Genomic DNA, 19524 nt, shown 5'->3' on the forward strand with positions numbered 1-19524 from the left:
TTAGTTATGTATGTATGTTTATTGATATACTTATCTGGAATATTTCCTCCCCAGAGAAAAAAATCCTGCAGGTGCCCATGCACAACAGTCAAAATTCTGGCAACTGTGTTTGCATTCATTGAAGCTTTTGAGTCTTCTTCGGGGCCTCTAGTGACAATGCTGGATCTAGAAATACCCCCAAATTTCAAATTTGCTGTCTTAGGGAGAGTGCAATCCCTATACACAGCTGGTTGCTTATCAATTCCCAAGAACCCAAGAACCATCACCCTCAGTCCTCCACTGAAGATTCAGTTTCAGTTTATTGTCCAGCCCATTATTGAATCTAGGCCCCAGTTCATCACCTCCACAACCTCACATAAGTTAGATGAGAAGGGTATAGGTGTCTCTTCCATCAGTGTATGGATGTGTTTTTGTATATGATCCTGCTGGTTGTAATAGCTAATTATCCAGTCCAATATATAGGAACTGCTTTGAAAACTTAAAACAAAACCTGGTAGATTTTATATTGTACTTCATCTGGAAATCATGTGATGAAGAGTGGGTTATAAATAGTTTAAATAAACAAATAACTGTTAATTGTTAATTGCTGGGAAGTACTTTTTAAGACAGTCACTAAGGCATTAGAAACAACAAAAAGCCCTGTACCACCTTAAAGACTAACAAATTTATTATGAACGTAAACTTTGATAGGGTGCTTCCAGATTGTTGCTCTTTTAGGGTGGGATTCAGTCACATACTGGCAAATTCAGATTGTCAAACAAACCCACTTCCCCAAAAGAGTTGACTTGTTACAGTAAGGAAAGTGATGGGATATGCCTTAGAAAGTGTGGGATAACAGGTGCTTTACTGCAATTTCATCTAACCTCCCCACAAACATATCAGAATGAATGCTCATCAACTAATCTCTCTGAAATGAAATAAGGATAAATATTCAATAAACAGGTTATTTGGAAGCTCCCAGAGTGTTGTCCACTTTATCAGATGCAAGACTTATTGTCCTTAGTTGGAAGAACACACAAATGTATGTGGGTGAGGAAAATATAAACGGTAGGATTGAAAGGTTAAAAATGCAAAAAATACAGTTTGTGACAATTTATTTATTTTATTTTTATTTATTATTTGATTTATAGCCCACCCTTCCTCCTGGCAGGAGCCAAGAGCTCCATCATATGTAAAATAAGCACAATGACCATTCACAATGTCATATGGGATACTGAGTTAAAAGGACAGGTCTTATAGATCAGTAACTGGTTAAAGGAAGTAGGAATAATTGGACAGTTCTCCCAAAGAGGGATGTAAGAAATGGTTCTTCCACTTGGAACCTGTGCTTTTTAATTTGTTCATAAAAGATCTGGAATGGGGGATGATCAGTGAGGTGGCCAAGTTTGCTGATGGCACCCAATTGTTCATGGTGGTAAAAACAAAATTGAATGTTAAGGGGCTCCAAAAGAATCTCTCCAAACTGGGTGACTGGGCAACAAAATGACAAATGCAATTCAATGTAAGTGTACATTGGGGCAAACACTCCTAACTTCACATATTCGCTAATAGGGTCTTAACTGGCAGTGTCTGACCAGGACAGAGTTCTTGAGGTTGTGCTGGATCACTCGGTGAAAATGTCAACCCAGCTGTGAAAAATATGAATTCCATGCTGAAGATCATTAAAAAGGGGATTGAAAATGCAACTGCCAGTATCATAATACTGTTATACAAATCTATTTTATACATTTATACAAAGTTGGAATTCTGCTTGTGCAATGGTACTTTTCCCCTCTGCTCCCCCACATGTGCCCCACACCTTCCCCAAATCTGCTTTGGAGGATTGAGGAAAACCCCAGAACAGATTGGCGGTGGGGTGAAGAAGGGGGAGAACTCCCGTTGTGCAAGTAGAAATCCTTGTGCTCATGGGACCCGTTCCTTAGCACTACTTTGGATATAACTCCTGGTTACAGTTTTGGTCACTGCATTTCAAAAACTATATTGTTGTAGAGCTGGAAAAGGCACAGAAAAGGGGCTGAAACACCTTCCCTATGAGGAAAGGTTACAACATTTGGCCAGGGGGTTAGTTTGGAAAAAAAGATGAGTAAGGGGTGTGTGTGATGCAGGTGTATAAAATTGTGCATGGAGAAAGTGGATAGAGGAAAATATTTGCCTTCTCTTATAATACTAAAACCCACAGTCATCCAATAAAGCTGAACACTGGAAGTTTCAGAACATACCAAAGAAAGTACATATAGCAAGTAGTTAAACTCTGGAATTTGCTCCCATAAGATGTAGTAAGGGCCACCAACTTGGATGGCTTTAAAAGAGGATTAGACACATTCATGGAGGATAAGGCTATCAATAGCACTGGAAGCATAGATCTAGACTGTAAGTGAGAATGATCTGAAAAACAAATGACATGTAAGGGGAGGGATGGTGGAGACATCTTTGAAGATTGTGTCATTCCTCCTGACCCACTTGGCTTATGTTTGTCTTAGGTGGTGGAAAGCCCACACTTCCTGGGCTGCCTAAGCGGCTGAGAGCAGTGAGATTTCTCATCAGTTCGTACCTTGATATAGCCCCAGTGGAACCAGTTTTGCACCAGATGGAATGAGGGCAGAGCCAAAATGTTTTGTGATATTTGCTGCAATATTGATAGTTTTCCCCATTCACTGAGCTTCATACAAGCTGAGCTTCCCTTTCACTGTGTGCAGGAAGATCTGCCCTTGCCTTTCATAGGAGCCCCAGTGATGTAGAAATTTGTGTATGCAAGTGTTTCCACTTAGCTGAAAAAGGAAAACAACAGATACACCTGATGACTGCTAAACTTGTTAAACACACACACTGTTTTAACTTATGGCAACTTCCAATAATTGCAAACAAGCCTACACCTTATAAATTTTATCATAAAGTAAAATTATCTGAGTTCTTGATGTAATGTCAGATTTGATTTTTTCAGCATAACAGACACTGCCACACTTTCAAACCCTAAGATACATCTTGGACTTGCTCAGCTATAAAAGTTGCCCATTCCTGCAAGAATAGCACTTAGGCTGGCACCTGGTGTGTCATGTTGTACATCTAGATGAAAGAAGAGATTCCTGGCCAATATGTCTCCACAGCTCATTGATCTCCCTCTGAAGAAAGACTGGTATGTCTCCCTACAGATTACTCGGCAGGATGATTTAAAGCTTGCTGTTGAACGATTTAAAGTCTGGCATTGTGTAGCTATGTATTCCATAGGAAGTAGCATGCCGGTGAGCTGTCACTGCTTCTTCCAAAGAAGGGCATTTAATCTTGTAGCTCAAGGCACGTCCTCTCCAAATAAATTAAGAGATCTTTTGTTAGCCTTCAGAATAGAAGCTAGCAAACTTCACTTTATGACAAGACACCTGGAGACACAGGAATTATAATTGTTTGTTTGTTTGGGGCTGGAAGATTAGGAAGGTGGGAGTTTTATGAACAAGATCAGTGGTGGCTAAGGTTCCTAACTCTTAGAGCTGCTTATAGAAAATCTTTCGTGCTGCCCAAGGGTTAAACCCTTCACAACCACTGCCACTGGTGCTGATGGTTATTTCCACCTCAACTATTTCTTCTCCCTTCTGTTTACACTTCTGCTTCTCTCAAGACCCTTTCTCATGCCCATTTCATAACCAGTTTGCTTTTCTGCCCCTTCTGTCCTTTCCCTTGCCTAGAGAAAGAGCCCCTCCCCCCAGCCTGAGGAACCACAGAAGATGTGCTTCCACCACCTCTCTTTCCTCTCATGACTGATATAAAATCGTCTGACTCGTGTTTTGATATTCACTTAAAAGCTGCCATGAGTTGCATGAAATGGATTAGAATAATAGATTAGTAGAGTTGGAAGGGGCCTATAAGGCCATCAAGTCCAACCCCCTGCTCAATCCAGGAATCCAAATCAAAGCATTCCCAACAGATGGCTGTCCAGCTGCCTCTTGAATGCCTCCAGTGTTGGAGACCCCACAACCTCCCTAGGTAATTGGTTCCATTGTCGCATGGCTCTACAGTTAGGAAGTTTTTCCTGATGTCCAGTCGAAATCTGGCTTCCTGCAACTTGAGCCCATTATTCTGTGTCCTGCACTCTGGGATGATCGAGAAGAGATCCCAGCCCTCCTCTATGTGACAACCTTTCATGTACTTGAAGAATGCTATCGTCTCTCCCCTCAGTCTTCTCTTCTCCAAGCTAAACATGCCCAGTTCTTTCAGTCTCTCCTCATAGGGCTTGGTTTCCAGTCCCCTGATCATCTTTGCTGCCCTCCTCTGAACCCGTTCCAGTCTGTCTGCATCCTTCTTGAAATGCGGAGACCAGAACTGGACGCAATATTCAAGATGAGGCCTAACCAGTGCTGAATAGAGGGGAACTAGTACTTCACGCGATTTGGAAACTATACTTCTGTTAATGCAGCCTAATATAGCATTTGGCTTTTTTGCAGTCACATCACACTGTTGGCTCATATTCAGCTTGTGATCAATGACAATTCCAAGATCCTTCTCGCATGTCGTACTGCTGAGCCAAGTATCCCCCATCTTATAACTGTGCATTTGGTTTCTTTTTCCTAAGTGTAGAACTTTGCATTTATCCCTGTTGAATTTCATTCTGTTGTTTTCAGCCCAATGCTCCAGCCCATCAAGGTCCCTTCGAATTTTCTTTCTGTCTTCCACGGTATTAGCTATGCCCCCCAACTTTGTATCATCTGCAAATTTGATAAGCATGATTTGTACCTCCTCATCCAAGTCGTTAATATAAATGTTAAAGAGCACTGGGCCCAGGACCAAGCCCTGTGGTACCCCACTCGTTACTTCCACCCAGTTTGAGAAGGAACCATTGATAAGCACTCTTTGAGTACGATTCTGGAGCCAACTGTGGATCCACCTATAGTTGTTTCATCCAGGCCACATTTAGCAAGCTTGCTAATCAGAATATCATGGGGCACTTTGTCAAAAGCTTTGCTGAAGTTGAGATGTATTGTGTCCACAGCATCCCCGCAGTCTACAAGGGAGGTTACCCGATCAAAAAATGAGATGAGATTAGTTTGGCAGGATTTGTTCTTCATAAATCCATGTTGGCTCCTAGTAATCACTGCATTGCTTTCAAGGTGCTTACAGATTGACTGCTTTATAATCTGCTCCAGAATTTTTCCAGGGATTGATGTAAGGCTGACTGGTCTGTAGTTCCCCAGTTCCTCCTTCTTGCCTTTGCCCTGATTGGAACAGTGAAACTGGGCAGGCAGTGTTTAATCTTTTCTCCTGCACTATTTTCCCAAGCTATATTATCCCCTCCTATGATGCTTTTTAGTGAAAATCAAAAATCTTGGAAGAGCTCACTATGGTTCTCTTATTTGTCTTGTGTAGCTATGATAGGAAACATGGAAGGGCAGGGGCAAGTAGTGTCTTGAAATAACTGAGGGTTCACACATGAATAAGTTCATGGGCCACCAAAGTAGATCAGCCTGACCCTCATAAAAGATGCTGTGGATTTTAGCTGAAAGAAGTGTTGCTGCTTTGCTGAGATACCAACATGCTTATATTAAGTTTATTCTTAAATTATTTGGGGACCAAGTTACAATGCCAAGTAACTTTGTAGCACCAGCAAAGGAAATATTTTCCATGACTAACAACTACCATTGATTAGTAAATTGCGAAAGAAAGAAAGAAAGAAAGAAAGAAAGAAAGAAAGAAAGAAAGAAAGAAAGAAAGAAAGAAAGAAAGAAAGAAAGAAAGAAAGAAGTCATATAGACTATAATAGAAGGCCATTCTTGATATTACTAGTGTGGCCCATGTTGGTGAATAATACATCCATTCTTAGGGTGTAAATGTGGATGTAAGTAATACGGCTTGTGGATCTAAATTTAAAAGCTAATCTTCAATACCCATCTAAAAATATGGTGAGTACTCTGGTAGCATAAATCCTGAGAAATCAATGCAGAATGTTTTAAGCCATGATTTTAAAAAAAAATAGAAACCATGCTGCATTTTAAAATTGCAGTTGCTGGTTTCTTTCTTTCTTTTGTTATTATTATTCCAAAGTACTGAATTAATAAGTAAATTTGGTTAAATTAATAAGTATGTTTTTAAAAAGAGTAATGTTAGCACTTCCATAGCTTGTTGGAAGGCTGGTCGTGACCACTTCAACTACCAAGCGCATGAACATTCCAGCCTTGTCAGTCTGTTTAAATTAGTCATGTACTACTAGACTCTGGCAAAGTGTAAAGATATCTGCACCAAGCCAACTTGGAGCCAGTAGGAAATGAATCCGTCTACCAGAGATACTTCTTTAGACAAAATTATTAATGCTTAGTGGCAGGGAAGTGGCTTCCTTTCTCACTGGGTTGAAAGATGGGAGAAATTCTCTCATGATAAGCCCATGATCAGTCTAGTGTTTGGTGCAGAAGATAGATAAAATGATTCTGCAGGAATGTCTGGTTTCTTTTCCCTGTGTCTATCTTATTCATCTTACAAACTGTTTTCAGTCTTAATCATAGTGAACATTTTGTATACATTTGCCTGACAATAAATAAGAGGGATAGAGAGGTAAAAGTGCTGGGAGGGGGGAACAACTTAATTATGATGGAAACAAGGAACAGTTCCCTTTGTTTAGATTAACCCTCTGCTATCTATCCACATTTTATTCAAGGACAGAATTTGAAAACCTTTCGAACAACATGCTTGATAACCAGCTAAAAACCTTTTTTTTAAAATGCATGTGCACACACACACACGTGTGCACACACACACGCACACACACACACACACACACACACACACACACACACTATGTGGGGGTATCTGTGTAGAAGTCCAAAAGTTACAAGTTAATTTTCAACCCTGGAGGGGCAATTAGCAGCTAACAATTAACACTAAACTGGTTTTCATCTTAACTTCCTGTTGGTCTACGCGTGTAGCACCAAACTGCAGTCTGGCAGATAGGAGAAAGATCCATGGGTTGTCAAAAGTATGCAGACACACCCTAGGTTCAATATTAAGAAGCTTTATTAGAAAGTTAAAGAGGAAAGCACAAAAGCAAGACTACAGCTGAACGTCAAGAAGACTAAAGTAATGACAACAGAAGATTTATGCAACTTTACAGTTGACAATGAGGACATTCAACTTGTCAAGGATTATCAATACTTGGCACAGTCATTAACCAAAATGGAGACAATAGTCAAGAAATTAGAAGAAGGCTAGGACTGGGGAGGGCAGCTATGAGAGAACTAGAAAGGTCCTCAAATGCAAAGATGTATCACTGAACACTAAAGTCAGGATCATTCAGACCATGGTATCCTGATCTCTATGTATGGATGTGAAAGTTGGACAGTGGAAAAAGCTGATAAGAGAAAAATCAACTCATTTGAAATGTGGTGTTGGAGGAGAGCTTTGCGCATACCATGGACTGCAAAAAAAAAATAATTGGGTGATAGAACAAATTAAACCAGAACTATCATTAGAAGCTAAAATGATGAAACTGAGGTTATCATGCTTTGGACACATAATAAGAGACATGATTCACTTTGTTGTTGTTGTTGTTGTTGTTTGTTGTTGTTGTTATGTGCCTTATGACAACCCTATGAATCAGTGATCACTACAAAAGACAATAATGCTGGGAAAAACAGAAGGGAGTAGAAAAAGAGGAAGACCAAACAAGAGATGGATTGATTCCATAAAGAAAGTCACAGACCTGAACTTACAAGATCTGAAGAGAGTGGTTTATTACAGATGCTATTGGAGATCGCTGATTCATAGGGTCATTGTAAGTTGTAATCAACTTGAAGGCACATAACATTAAAATTAGAGATGGAACGGAAAACATGAGGGAGGGACCGGGTAGCAGAAAAAACCAAAATAGCTTACTTTTCATAATCTACCCCAGATGGACTTAAAGAGTGATTGTGAAGAGCAACAATAATCTATGATGTTCAGAAGATGACAAATTTCCATCGGGAATAAGCCCAATTTTTAACCCTATAGAATCAATGGAGAAGTTAATAGGGGGTGGGGGTGGATCTACCAGTCATGTTATGGCCATGTGGGCTTGAGTACACTTCTAGAGGCAGAGTTATTGACAAATGGCATGTCCCAAGGAAACCTTGAGCAATTGACACCTTTTCACAATCCAGGAATAGCAGCATAAAATAAAATGTGTATCAGTGAGAAATAGGAAGATAAAAAGATATTAAGAAATTACAAGACAAGACTTAAAATAAGAAGCTAACTTGCCTAAACTTTAGAGCAAATGACCCCACAGAACCAGCAAGTAGCACAGGATCTCCACAGATGTCATGATCCAAGACATGAGATGAAATGTAAAGCACAGAACAAAGGACACAAATCACTTTTATAGAAATGGCCTAGCAACTGCAAGGTGGGCTTTCTTGACCAATGAATTGGGAAGTTGGCTGAAACTTTCCAGAGCTTGGGTGTACATGATATCTCACCACAGAGGTGTTTGATCCAATTTGCAAAACCACCATAGTAGCCTTGAAGTGCAGCTCATACCAGGTAACAGGTGCAAGGGATGAGCTCACAGCCAATTAGTGGGGGGGGGATTTCCACAGAGACCAGTTCTCTACCCAGAAGTCTGAGCACAGGAACAATCTTGTGAACCAGAAAAATCCTTTCTTGGCGGGGAATTCCACCAACCTGTGTGATGAAGGATGTTTGAAATGTGATAGTCAAGTTGCAATATAATGGGAAAACTAGGCCATTTCTGTTAGGTGTACTGGGATTTTATTCCCAGGTCTTCCTCCACAATGAGTTGTTTAATGCATGTTGTACTTGGTTATAATCAACCTTTTTTTTCCATTCGTGAGGTGATCTTCTAAATCACTTCAGGATTGGATTTTAGAGCCACCCAACATTCTGAGAAATGTTGGCTTGTGCTTCCCTTTTTTAGTCTTGTGTGTAGCTTGTCAAACCACTCCTTCAAGATGTGCAATGGTCAAATGTTTGTGGAACTCGCATATCTTGCCATGTGGGCAGCTGTGGTTCCTCCTCCTACCCATTTCCCTCCCTTGCCTCTTTCCCCTTGTACTCTCCTCTCTTCCACATCTGGAGTCCTGCTCGCCACAACAGGGGGAGGAGGATATTGAGAGGCTCCACATACCTGTCCACATACTAGAGATACTGATTTATTAATATTAATATGCTGTCTTTTTATCCTATCAGAGCTTCCTAAGTGGTTCACGATGCAATATTAAACCCAACTCCAAAAAAGAAAAGAAAAAGACAACAACTATAAAAAAACTGATCCAAACACAATCAAAGTAGCAACGCAAGCCTTCTTAGGTTTATGCTGCAGATATCCTGTTTGGCACTGAGAAAACCATAATTTCCTCTTATCAGGAGAAGTGCACATATACAGTACAGCCTTTCATTTATATGTTCCCATTTATTTGCTGTTTGTGGCTTTGTACCCTTTTAATATTTCAGTGTAGGGTGAAAGCCCATGTAGCACAGATAACTTTTTTTCAAATGGCCCATTTTACCAGCACAATCTGCTGTTTGGGGAGGGATCAAAACTTCTCTGGCTGCATTTTTTGGTATTTTCTTTGTGTATGTGTTGGACTGGTCTGTAGATTTTTCCATCTAAACTAGTCTCAGACAGCTTCCAGGAGTGCTCGTATCCAGCCATGCTGTCTCCTGAAATGCTCTGTTCTTTCCCTGCAACTGTTTACAAATGGCTTACTTATCTGAAGAAATGAGCTTGTAGGTAAAAACAATTGTGCAGGAAGTAAGACTGCCAAAGCAAAGGATTCCTTCGGTTCATGAGAACAATAAACCTTCTGAAGCAGAAAAGGTGGTAAGGATGCTGTAGAGAAATTATCATGATATATTATTACTCAGAGGTGGACAGGCTGCTTCCTATGGATAGTATAAAACATCCCATAGGTTTTTCTTTAATCCTATGGATAGTTTAAAACATCCCATAGGGTCTTTTTTTAAAATCCTGTGAATTCTGATTTAATTTCTTTGAAAAATACCTCACAATTTTCTAGCCCTCATAGCAAAGGTAAGTTTTGATGACAAACTATGAGTTTGGAAACAAGGAGAGAAGTGTAAAGTAGCTCACATTTACTTATGTATTTCAGCTGCATAGACTGAGATGCTGCTAGTGGGTGGTTCTTCTGACTGGATAGTGGATGTCCAACCTGTCCTGGATGGGGTCGCACTTCCCCTGAAGGAGCAGGTTCATAGTTTGGGGGTTCTCCTAGAACCATCTCTGTCACTTGAGGCTCAGGTAGCCTCGGTGGCACAGAGTACCTTCTGCCAACTTCGGTTGGTGGCCCAGCTACGCCCCTATCTGGACAGGGATAACCTGGCTTCAGTTGTCCATTCTCTGGTAACGTCCAAGTTAGATTACTGCAATGCGCTCTACATGGGGCTGCCTTTGAAGACAGTTCAGAAGCTGCAGCTTGTGCAAAATGCAGCGGCCAGATTAGTAACAGGGACCAGATGGTTCAAACATATAAAACCGATTCTGACCCGCTTGCATTGGCTGCCTGTATGTTTCCGAGCTCGATTCAAGGTGCTGGTTTTAACCTATAAAGCCTTACACGGCTTGGGACCACAATACCTGATGGAACGCCTCTCCCGACATGAACCCACCCGTACACTACGCTCAACATCTAAGGCCCTCCTCCAGGTGCCTACTCCAAGAGAAGCTGGGAGTCTGGCAACAAGGGAGAGGGCCTTCTCATGGTGGCCCCCAAATTATGGAATGATGTTTTTGACAAGGTGCGCCTGGTGCCATCACTGTTATCTTTTCAGCGCCAGGTCAAGACTTTCCTCTTCTCCCAGGCATTTTAGCATGTACTTTTAAATTGCTTTTTAAATATGTGTTTTTAAATTTGTATATTTGTTTTTAATGTTTTTAATTGTTGTAAACCTCCAAGAGAGCTTCGGCTATGGGGCGGTATACAAATGCAATAAATAAATAAATAAATAAATAAATAAATAAATAAAATAAAGCTGTTCTTGTTTTTCCATTTAGATCAGGGATAGCCAATGTAGTGCCCTCCAAATGTCCCATAACCCCTGTCTGACCACTGGGATTGTTAGCTGGGGCTGATGGGAACAACATCTGGAGGGAACCTCATTGGCTATCTCTGGTTTAGATGCTAAATTTTTTCAGGTCTCAATAAAATGATCATATTCAAGGATGTTTTTGAAAATGAGAATACTGTCTGCAGTTGTATAAGAAATGCAGCATCACCTTGGCGGGGTTTGTTTGTAAGAATATGTTGAAAATTGTATTGTTACATGCTCCTCACTTCTCTGAACAATGAAAAGTTCTAAGGGTAGCACATCATCAGTTTGGGGTTTTTTTGGGTGAAAGAGCACTCTCCGAAGTGTTCGCTTCCATCTCCCATTAAGAAAAATCAACCTATCATGCTGAGTTGTTAAGAAGCAATCTGCTTGGCAAAGGTATAGTTGGCCAGCTATAATAGTATTAATTACCTATATCTAAACTATGAAAATTATACATGCTCCTCCAGTTTATTAAGAGTGCAATCCTGTACATGTCTACTCAGAGGTTTAATGGGGCTTGTTCCCAGGTAAATGGTAGAGGAGTGCTTCCTAAATATTACTGATGCAGTAGTCAACATTCAACGGTAAAGACTTCCTATACTATTAACCTAAAACTGACTAATAAAGTAGTTATTTCTCATTTTCTTTATAGATGGTCAATGCCAGGTTTAATTAAATTAAATTTGGGGGTTCTGTTGACCCAATTTGGTTGTTAAAATATAGTATCAGATAGGGACCTAAACCAAGTTTACAGGAGGAGGAGGATCAACTATGGATTTCAGGGTACTTGAAGAAATTCTCAAATGCAATGTTGAGACTAAGGACTGAACTCAAATTGCCCATGATTTTTAATTCCTTTTTCTTGCATCAACATTTTCTCTTTCAAGTTTTCATTCATTTTCATCTGTAGCTTGAAATGGTGTGGCATTGCATTCAGTGGGTATGTTTGTCACATCTAGAATAATGACATGGTTTCTGACTAGATCCTGTGACCCACATGCACTTAACATTCAGTAACATCATATCTATATGTGTCACATCTTATCATCAGCCTTTGCTATATAATACCTGGGTGTATAAACATACGTGATCTGAATCAGTTTTTCAGGTAGCAGTTCCCCCCATAATGGCACTACTGATTTAACAATACACATTGAAAATCAAATCTGAAAGATTCAGGACAATGAGTATGTTAATGGTTCACTAAGCTACTAGCTGAACCCATTGTCATGTAGTGCTGGACATAGAGCTTACTTAGGGCTGGCTCCAGAGGGTGGCAAAATTGAACATTTGCCAAGATCACAAGAACAGCAGAGATCCCACTGCCGTAACAGTGCTATCATTTCCACTTTGCACAAAGTATTCAAGAACATCAAGTGCAGCCTAAGGGAATTATCTTCCACGTCAGGAGGGCCCTTTGGGAATGCCATGCCCAATATTAGGAGCCATGATGTTCTCATAAAATACATTCTGACCCTGCTTCCTGAGGCATTTCAAGGGAGATGGGGCTGGGGAAAGGCCAGAGTAAGAACCGAAATCCTGGACTCTGCACTGAGTTTACTACTGAAAATTATTTATCTGTTCATGATACGAGATATTTGTATGGCCAAGTCCATGAGTTATAGTTTTTATTTATTTTTATTTTTTTTAATCACATAGTGTTTCTATGAAGACTCTAGTGATTTATGATTAACAATTTCAAAGGTTTTTGGAATGAATTTAATTATTAGGCAAAGGAATTAACGAAGAAATAGCTTGTCAAATAACTGCAGTATGCAAGCAGTAAAGAAACTCAAGGGAAATAGGTCTGATCTTTAAAATCCAAAGAGTGTGAGAGAGGTAATATACTTCTAATATCATTCTACATAATTCTTAACTATGGGCCATTATGTACAATAGTACATTCAAGAATATAATCTTTGCGTACAGCAGCTTTTACGACTTGTATGTGTCCTGGTAGCAGACTTTTATTTACAATATTGTTTATAATTTATATTCTGCAAGCTAACAAGATTATTGTATATTGAAAAGTATTGTCCTTGAATTGTCTTTCACATGTTACTCTTCCTGCACAAGTGGTTTTGATCTGGTGAATTAATTAAATGTGTTGCAGGCTAAAGGAGGCTGAAGAAGTATGTAGACAGAAAAAAGGGAAATCACTTTACAATATAAAACAAAAGCACGATTCTGGAATTGTAAGTATAATTTGCTATGTTTTTTGTGCCTGCTATGTATGAGTGCCCTCTCCTCCTGTTAAACAGTGCAATAAGGTTCCTGAGCAGGAATCCTCTTATTTTGCTCTTAGTGTTAGTAAAACGAAAGATGTTGAAACCAACTTAATGATTCTACCCTTTTTTCCCCTTGTGCCCCTTGTATCTGGAACTGCCTCTTGGGACATCTCAATATGGCCACTTCCCTTATTTCCTTTAATGTTCCCCTCAACTTTTCCAGCAAGCCTTTGGATCATCCCCCTAGTTCCTCTACCTTATTGTAACTAAATAAGTGCAGTCTAAATAATTCCATATTCTTCCCCATCTGCCCATGACTCCATTTTCCTCCGTTCTCTGTTGTTTCCCTATGTGTATTTTAGATTGTAAACCCCTTGGGTTTGGGACATGTCACACCTGTTCTTTTGATGTTTCCAGAAGGGAGCTTAATATTGCGAAGGGGTAATTGGCAACAGGTTGTGACTTAATTGATTTTCTGCAGTAAAAGTAAATCCAGATTAAATTCGGGGGGGGGGATATGAGCTCACATTTTGATGCAAATGACATCATGTGGACTCTGCAAAAGTTGCATACGTGGCAAGTACCTATCTGGAAGCAACCTTTGTAAGTACCATGTACATAGATGCTGCTATAAAAATAACCATTACTGGGGGTGGTATTCAGCTGAATCATTGTGCATGCAGAATGTGCAACGGGACTTTTGCTTGTGCAACAGGACTTCTCCCCTCTTCCTGTGCTGTATACCATTCCCAAATCTGTTTTGAAGGTTTGGGGGAAAACCCCAGAACATTTTTAGGAGGCACATTGAGTTGCGCAAAAAGAAATCCTTGCACTGCTGGAATGTTTGCCTTAATGCCATGCTGAATACAACCCATAATGTAAATGTCAAATGTATCCTGGAAGGAACATGATTAGTGAAAGCACCAAGTAAACGGACTGAAGGTAGAGCCTGATGCTGATTTTATGCCTTCTATGTTAATTTTTACCTCAGTAGTCCCTTCAGTACCACTCCCTATATATGCGTGTATGTGTGTGTATATGTATATGTGTTATTTTATGTATTTTAATTGCATTTTATGTATTTTAATTTATTTTAATGTTTTTGTTATTTCTATTGTGTAGAATTTTATTATGTACGGGCTCAATTTTATTGTAAGCCGCCCTGAGTGCCCTATTATAGGGTACAAGGGTGGGATAGAAATATTTTAAATAAATAAATAAATAAAAAACAGCAGTCCAATATGGCCAGTTATAGTCAGCTCATTGCTAGGACCACTGATTGCCATTTGCTACCCATAACACAAGGGAGGAGGAAGATTTGCCAAAACAAACCACTAAGAATAGGTTTTAGTTTTAAAATGCTGGTTTGGATTCAAAGGTTCCTTGCATGAGCAGAAAAGCACTTGCACAGGCATAGCTCAATTTCTGCCAATGTCCCCATCCGTTAGCATCATGTCACACCTTATCCCACATTGTTTCCAAACGTCCCCCCTTATCTAAGGTTCAGCTTTCCGGGGTGAAGAGCTACAATGTGGAGATGGAGTAGGAAAGACTCCTTCCATGAGCAGAACATAGCTCATGATTTCCTGGAACCCACTAAGTGTTAGCAGATAAGGCCCAATTTGAACAATTTTGGAACCCAAAACCTGGAAAAGAAGACAGGGGGTGCACCATGTGCAAGTGTAGTTCTTCCCTGTGTTGTCCTGCTATTTGGTGTAAAATGCTTCTGTGGTTTAAGCCTTTACAGAGTAATTTTGGTTCAGTGATTTGGTTCTGCAGAGGTTAAAACCTATTCATTTTCAGACATGTGACACTGTGATAACATAAAATGTAGGTAGAGTTTGTTAATGAAACATAACTGATTTTCTTTCTTGAACTTGAAGATGGTGTCTCGGAAACCACTCAGCCTGACATCCAAATATTCTGATTTAACTGAATTTCAATCTTAGCCTGATTTGCAAGAAAGAAAAAGGATTCTTACTGTATGGATGATTATAAGTTGACATGCTCTGAAGTTTTGAAGCTGATCTTTTCTTCACTTCCATGTTTCATGTTCTTTATTTTCAGAAAGCAAAGATAAGTATGAAAATATGAAAGAAGAAAGGCACACATCATTGTCCACCGTTTCAATAAACTCAATATGTCGAGGAGGGAGGGAGGAAACTACATCACTTGGCCCATTTGTTTGCTTGATGTTTTTGCATTTGTTTTCTGTTGTCACTGACTAGAATCCACTGAGCATTTATTGATAACAGATTTGCTATATGGAGTGCCCAATAATAAACGTTATGGATCTGAGACATGTCTCTTCCATGCCCTCCATACCATCTTTTCCATCCAAATATGAGTTTGTATATGGAGGAATACTAAAAAATAATTAAAGCAGCCTGTGTAAGAGATAGTGTCTCAGGCTGCCCTAAACTTACTGAAACGCTAAACATTTAACATCATACAAACACTGCATTTCCGTTCCTGCTGGCAACATCTTTCCAAAGCAAATGCACTGCAGTGCTACATTTAGAACTGTTTGTGTCCGTTTCATATCAACATTTGACATTTGTAGTTTGAACTGATAAACTGTTCCTTTTACACTATAATTCATCCTCTCAGAATCTCAGTCTATTGTCCATTGATTAAAGGTTTCCAAAACAAGCTATACTCAGTGCAGCTATCTTTACAGTTGATAAGTTGGGGCATTTTCTCTTTATTTTCTGCAATATAATAAAGCGGGAGTGGGGAATCTGTGGCCCTCCAGAAGCTGATAAACGACTACTTCCAGAAGCCATCTCAGCCAGTGGTCAGGAATAATTGTAGCCCAGCAATATCTGGAGGGTTATAATGTCCCCATCCCTGTACCAAAGGATGGAAACAAAGGAAAGATACTTCAGAGTGTAGCACAGCATAAAACTCGTTTGAAGGATACTAAACAGATGTTGGTATGGTACAAACATTTTTTTAAAGTGTTTACACAGTAACAAGAAGCAGTAGACTTTATACCACTCTGTTGAATCTTGCAATTTAGAGGACTAAAGAAAGACTCGCCTTTTATTATCATTATAGATGATCAAGGATGATGTTATGAACCTCAGTTTTCCGGTTACAAAGCAAAGGCTACTGATTAATTCAACTTTACATTTTATTGGGTACCCACACCCTACACTATACGACCAGTTGCTAATGTTTTATGCCACCTCAGTCTCAGCAACTAAAGACAACCTAATGATTAGGTAGATTTAGTTTGAACTTTCTCCTCCACACATTGTAACATACATCAACTTTAAAAAGTTCTTTAAAATAGCCAAAATTAGGGAAAAAGTCAGGTGCATATATCCCAAATCTCGTTAGCATGGAAGATGCTGGTGTGCTTTTGAGTTCTAAACTGCTGAAATGATTTTTCCCTCCATGTAGCCCAGTGCATGATACCTGGTTGCCCATAGGTTAAAATATGTTTCCAGGCATCATAAGGGCTGCATAAATTATGACCTCAGGAATTGACTTTTTAAAATGCCAAGCACTAAAAATATATTTTTCATTCATTGGGAAAAATGGCTTCCTGTTATGTGATCAGCCTGAAATTCTGTTGTGTTTCAGGATAGTTCCTGATAGTTGCTTTATATGTTTTCCCAGAACTGTATTATAAAATCTTGTAGTGTCAGGAATAAAGTTATTTCTTGGGAAAGAGAAGAGAAGATTGTTGTTACAAGAGACCTATGAAAAGCAAATAAAGAAGTGAAAGATATTTTAATAGCACTGATGAAAACCCATGTTTGTATTTATGTAAGCTATAGCCTCTTGCTGTTTAACTTCTGCATTTTCTTTCATTTAAGTGCATTTAAAGACATGGTAGCATGTTTCTGTTTTGTAGCCATCCTCTTCCCTTCAGTATCTACAGTATGTTTATCACCATACTAAATTAAACAATACTACATTTAACAAAGATCGCTATGTGCAATACTGTATTTAGTGTTTCTATTCCAATTTTTTTTAGAATGTTTATTTATATGAAAAATAAAACAAATAATGAGATCAAAGTTATTTTGTGTATGTTATACTTTGTACTCTTATTGCACCGAGATTATTAATTACTATTATTGCTACCTGCAAGAGTTCTGAACCCTTTATGGACAGAAATATTTAAAAGCCCCTGCTCCGAAAAGTTTGCAATGTAAAATATAGGATGCTAATGGCCAAGACTGAGGAATAAGTACGCAGAAAGGCTATATATGCAGCTCCTATCTACCGTGTGTTTCAGATAGTCAGGTGTACATGGATATAAACTATTCCAAAAGGTCTTTCAGATGGCATGTATGTGAGCCACAAGAAGTCCTGCCCCCACCATGCTTTTCGTTGTTCCCACTTAACATAACACCTTTTAGTTACTGCATTTTGTGTCTGCTTCACTATGCAGTACCACAAAACTAATGGTGTAAAAAATAAAATCCTGATAGCTAAATGTGGTGTCCCAGCGGGGCAGTGAACTGTTTGCACAAACTTACTCCTGCACCCACTGTACCCTCTCCCCAAATTGGCTATTTAGGGTTAGGAGATCTTCCAGAGCAGATTGGGGTGGGATACAGGGGAAGGGAAGGAAGGGGAAATCTCATTGAGTTCACTGGCATGACATTGCCTTTAATTTAGATTTGAGCAGTCTTGGAAAGAGGTTAGTTGCATTTTAATAACATACATTTTAAGAACGTACCTATACCCTTGCATTTTAAGAACGTACCTATAGCCCACATATATTTCTGTCAGATGTTAAAAAGCAGGGAAATTGGGCAGCTATAGTGAACCACCAGGGGAGCAGGAGACCTGAACTCCTCTCTGAGATATTGGACTGCCCTACAAATTGGTCAAAATGTAAACACCATTTAGGATGGTCTTTCACAGTCCAATCCACTTCCTGTGTAGCTTGGAAGAATTTGGTAACATGTGCCTCTGAGCATATGGTGAGTGGTGGCAACACCTGCAATCAGCCCAAACAACAGAAACAAGACCTGCTGTGCTGATCTTGTTTTAGCAGGGAGGAAGCAACAATATTAAAACAGTTGATATAGTTCAGATAGTCACTTTAAATATGTTTGATTTACTTTGCAATTTTAGTGAAGTTTCCTATAGTAAATTTGTTATTTTGCTTCTGTTTCTGTGAACATGTGAAGTGCAGCAACACTTTGCAACATTAAAAAAATCTCCAAAAACAATTGTAGAATAATGGCACTGACTGTTCTGCAGAATAGTTTCCAATGGACATGAGGAGCGTCACAGTTTGCACAAGATAAAACAGTGAGAGGTGAAATATATTCTAGCAAAATTCTAGGAGTGCTCTTTGTTTTTAATTGACCATGCCCACCTTTGCTTAAGTGGAGTAGTTTAAGCATAGCAGGCTGAAAATATGCAACTTGGGAAGGCCAAGTTTGTTTTTTCCAACAGCTAGAGTCATTCCTGAAGTAGCAACATATTGTAATCTGTCTGATTGTACATCAAACTGCAGTTTCAGATTAAATTGTTAATGCACCCATAATAGAAATAGAACATAACCTCCCATTTGAAACAGAAAAGGCTGTCTTCACCATCATATGACATTGACCAATAAAAAGGCTTTGAAATTAATAAAAAATAAAATTGACACATTTCTAGGCTGAATAATGAGAGAAATATAATTTTCTAGGTTAGATTCTCTGTAGAAACAGAAGTAACACTGGAAAGAAGCAAAGTAAGAAGAACACCAACAAACATACAAAAATGTAATTATCTTTGGAGATGGCAGGTGTTGCCACCACTCACCATATGCTCAGAGGCACATGTTACCAAATTATTCTAACCTACACAGGAAGGGGATTGGACTATGAAAGACCAATCCAAGTTATGTTTGCATTTTTACAAATCTGTAAGGCAGTAAAATATCTCAGAGAGGTCAGGTTTCCTGCTCCCCTAGTGCATTCACTATAGCTGCCCAATTTTCCTGCCTTTTAAAGTTTAATAGAAATATCTGTTGGCTATAGGTACATTGTTAAACCACAAGGTTTCTTGTCTATTAGTGAATAAACATGGTTCCAGATTGTAATATTTAACTCAGTCTTGTTCTAATATTTTTCACTTAGTTTTTGCAATTATTGCTGCATCTCCTGATGCACAAGGCATGGGTGAAGGTGAAATACATGAGAAATAAGATACAAATTGGGGTGACCTTGATACTCACAAGTAGCTATAGAATGTTCACATTTCCCCCACATATTCCATGATATTTTGCACTGAATGTTTAAAATGCATGCTA

At 39.2% G+C, this 19524-nt stretch overlaps 1 protein-coding gene across 5 annotated transcripts in view; it reads left to right on the forward strand.

Moving 5' to 3' along the window:
* Positions 1-17288, forward strand: part of FMN2 (formin 2) — a 340988-nt gene extending 323700 nt beyond the window's left edge. For all 5 annotated transcript variants that reach the window (XM_061624583.1, XM_061624581.1, XM_061624582.1 and 2 more), the window contains exons 18-19: positions 13139-13220; positions 15321-17288. In XM_061624583.1, the coding sequence (XP_061480567.1) occupies positions 13139-13220; positions 15321-15347 (109 nt within the window). In that variant the 3' untranslated portion in view covers positions 15348-17288. The remainder of the gene's footprint in view (positions 1-13138; positions 13221-15320) is intronic.
* The last annotated feature ends 2236 nt before the right edge of the window (positions 17289-19524 follow it).

This window comes from Rhineura floridana, chromosome 4 (genome assembly GCF_030035675.1).
Source record: "Rhineura floridana isolate rRhiFlo1 chromosome 4, rRhiFlo1.hap2, whole genome shotgun sequence".
NCBI lineage: Eukaryota > Metazoa > Chordata > Lepidosauria > Squamata > Rhineuridae > Rhineura > Rhineura floridana.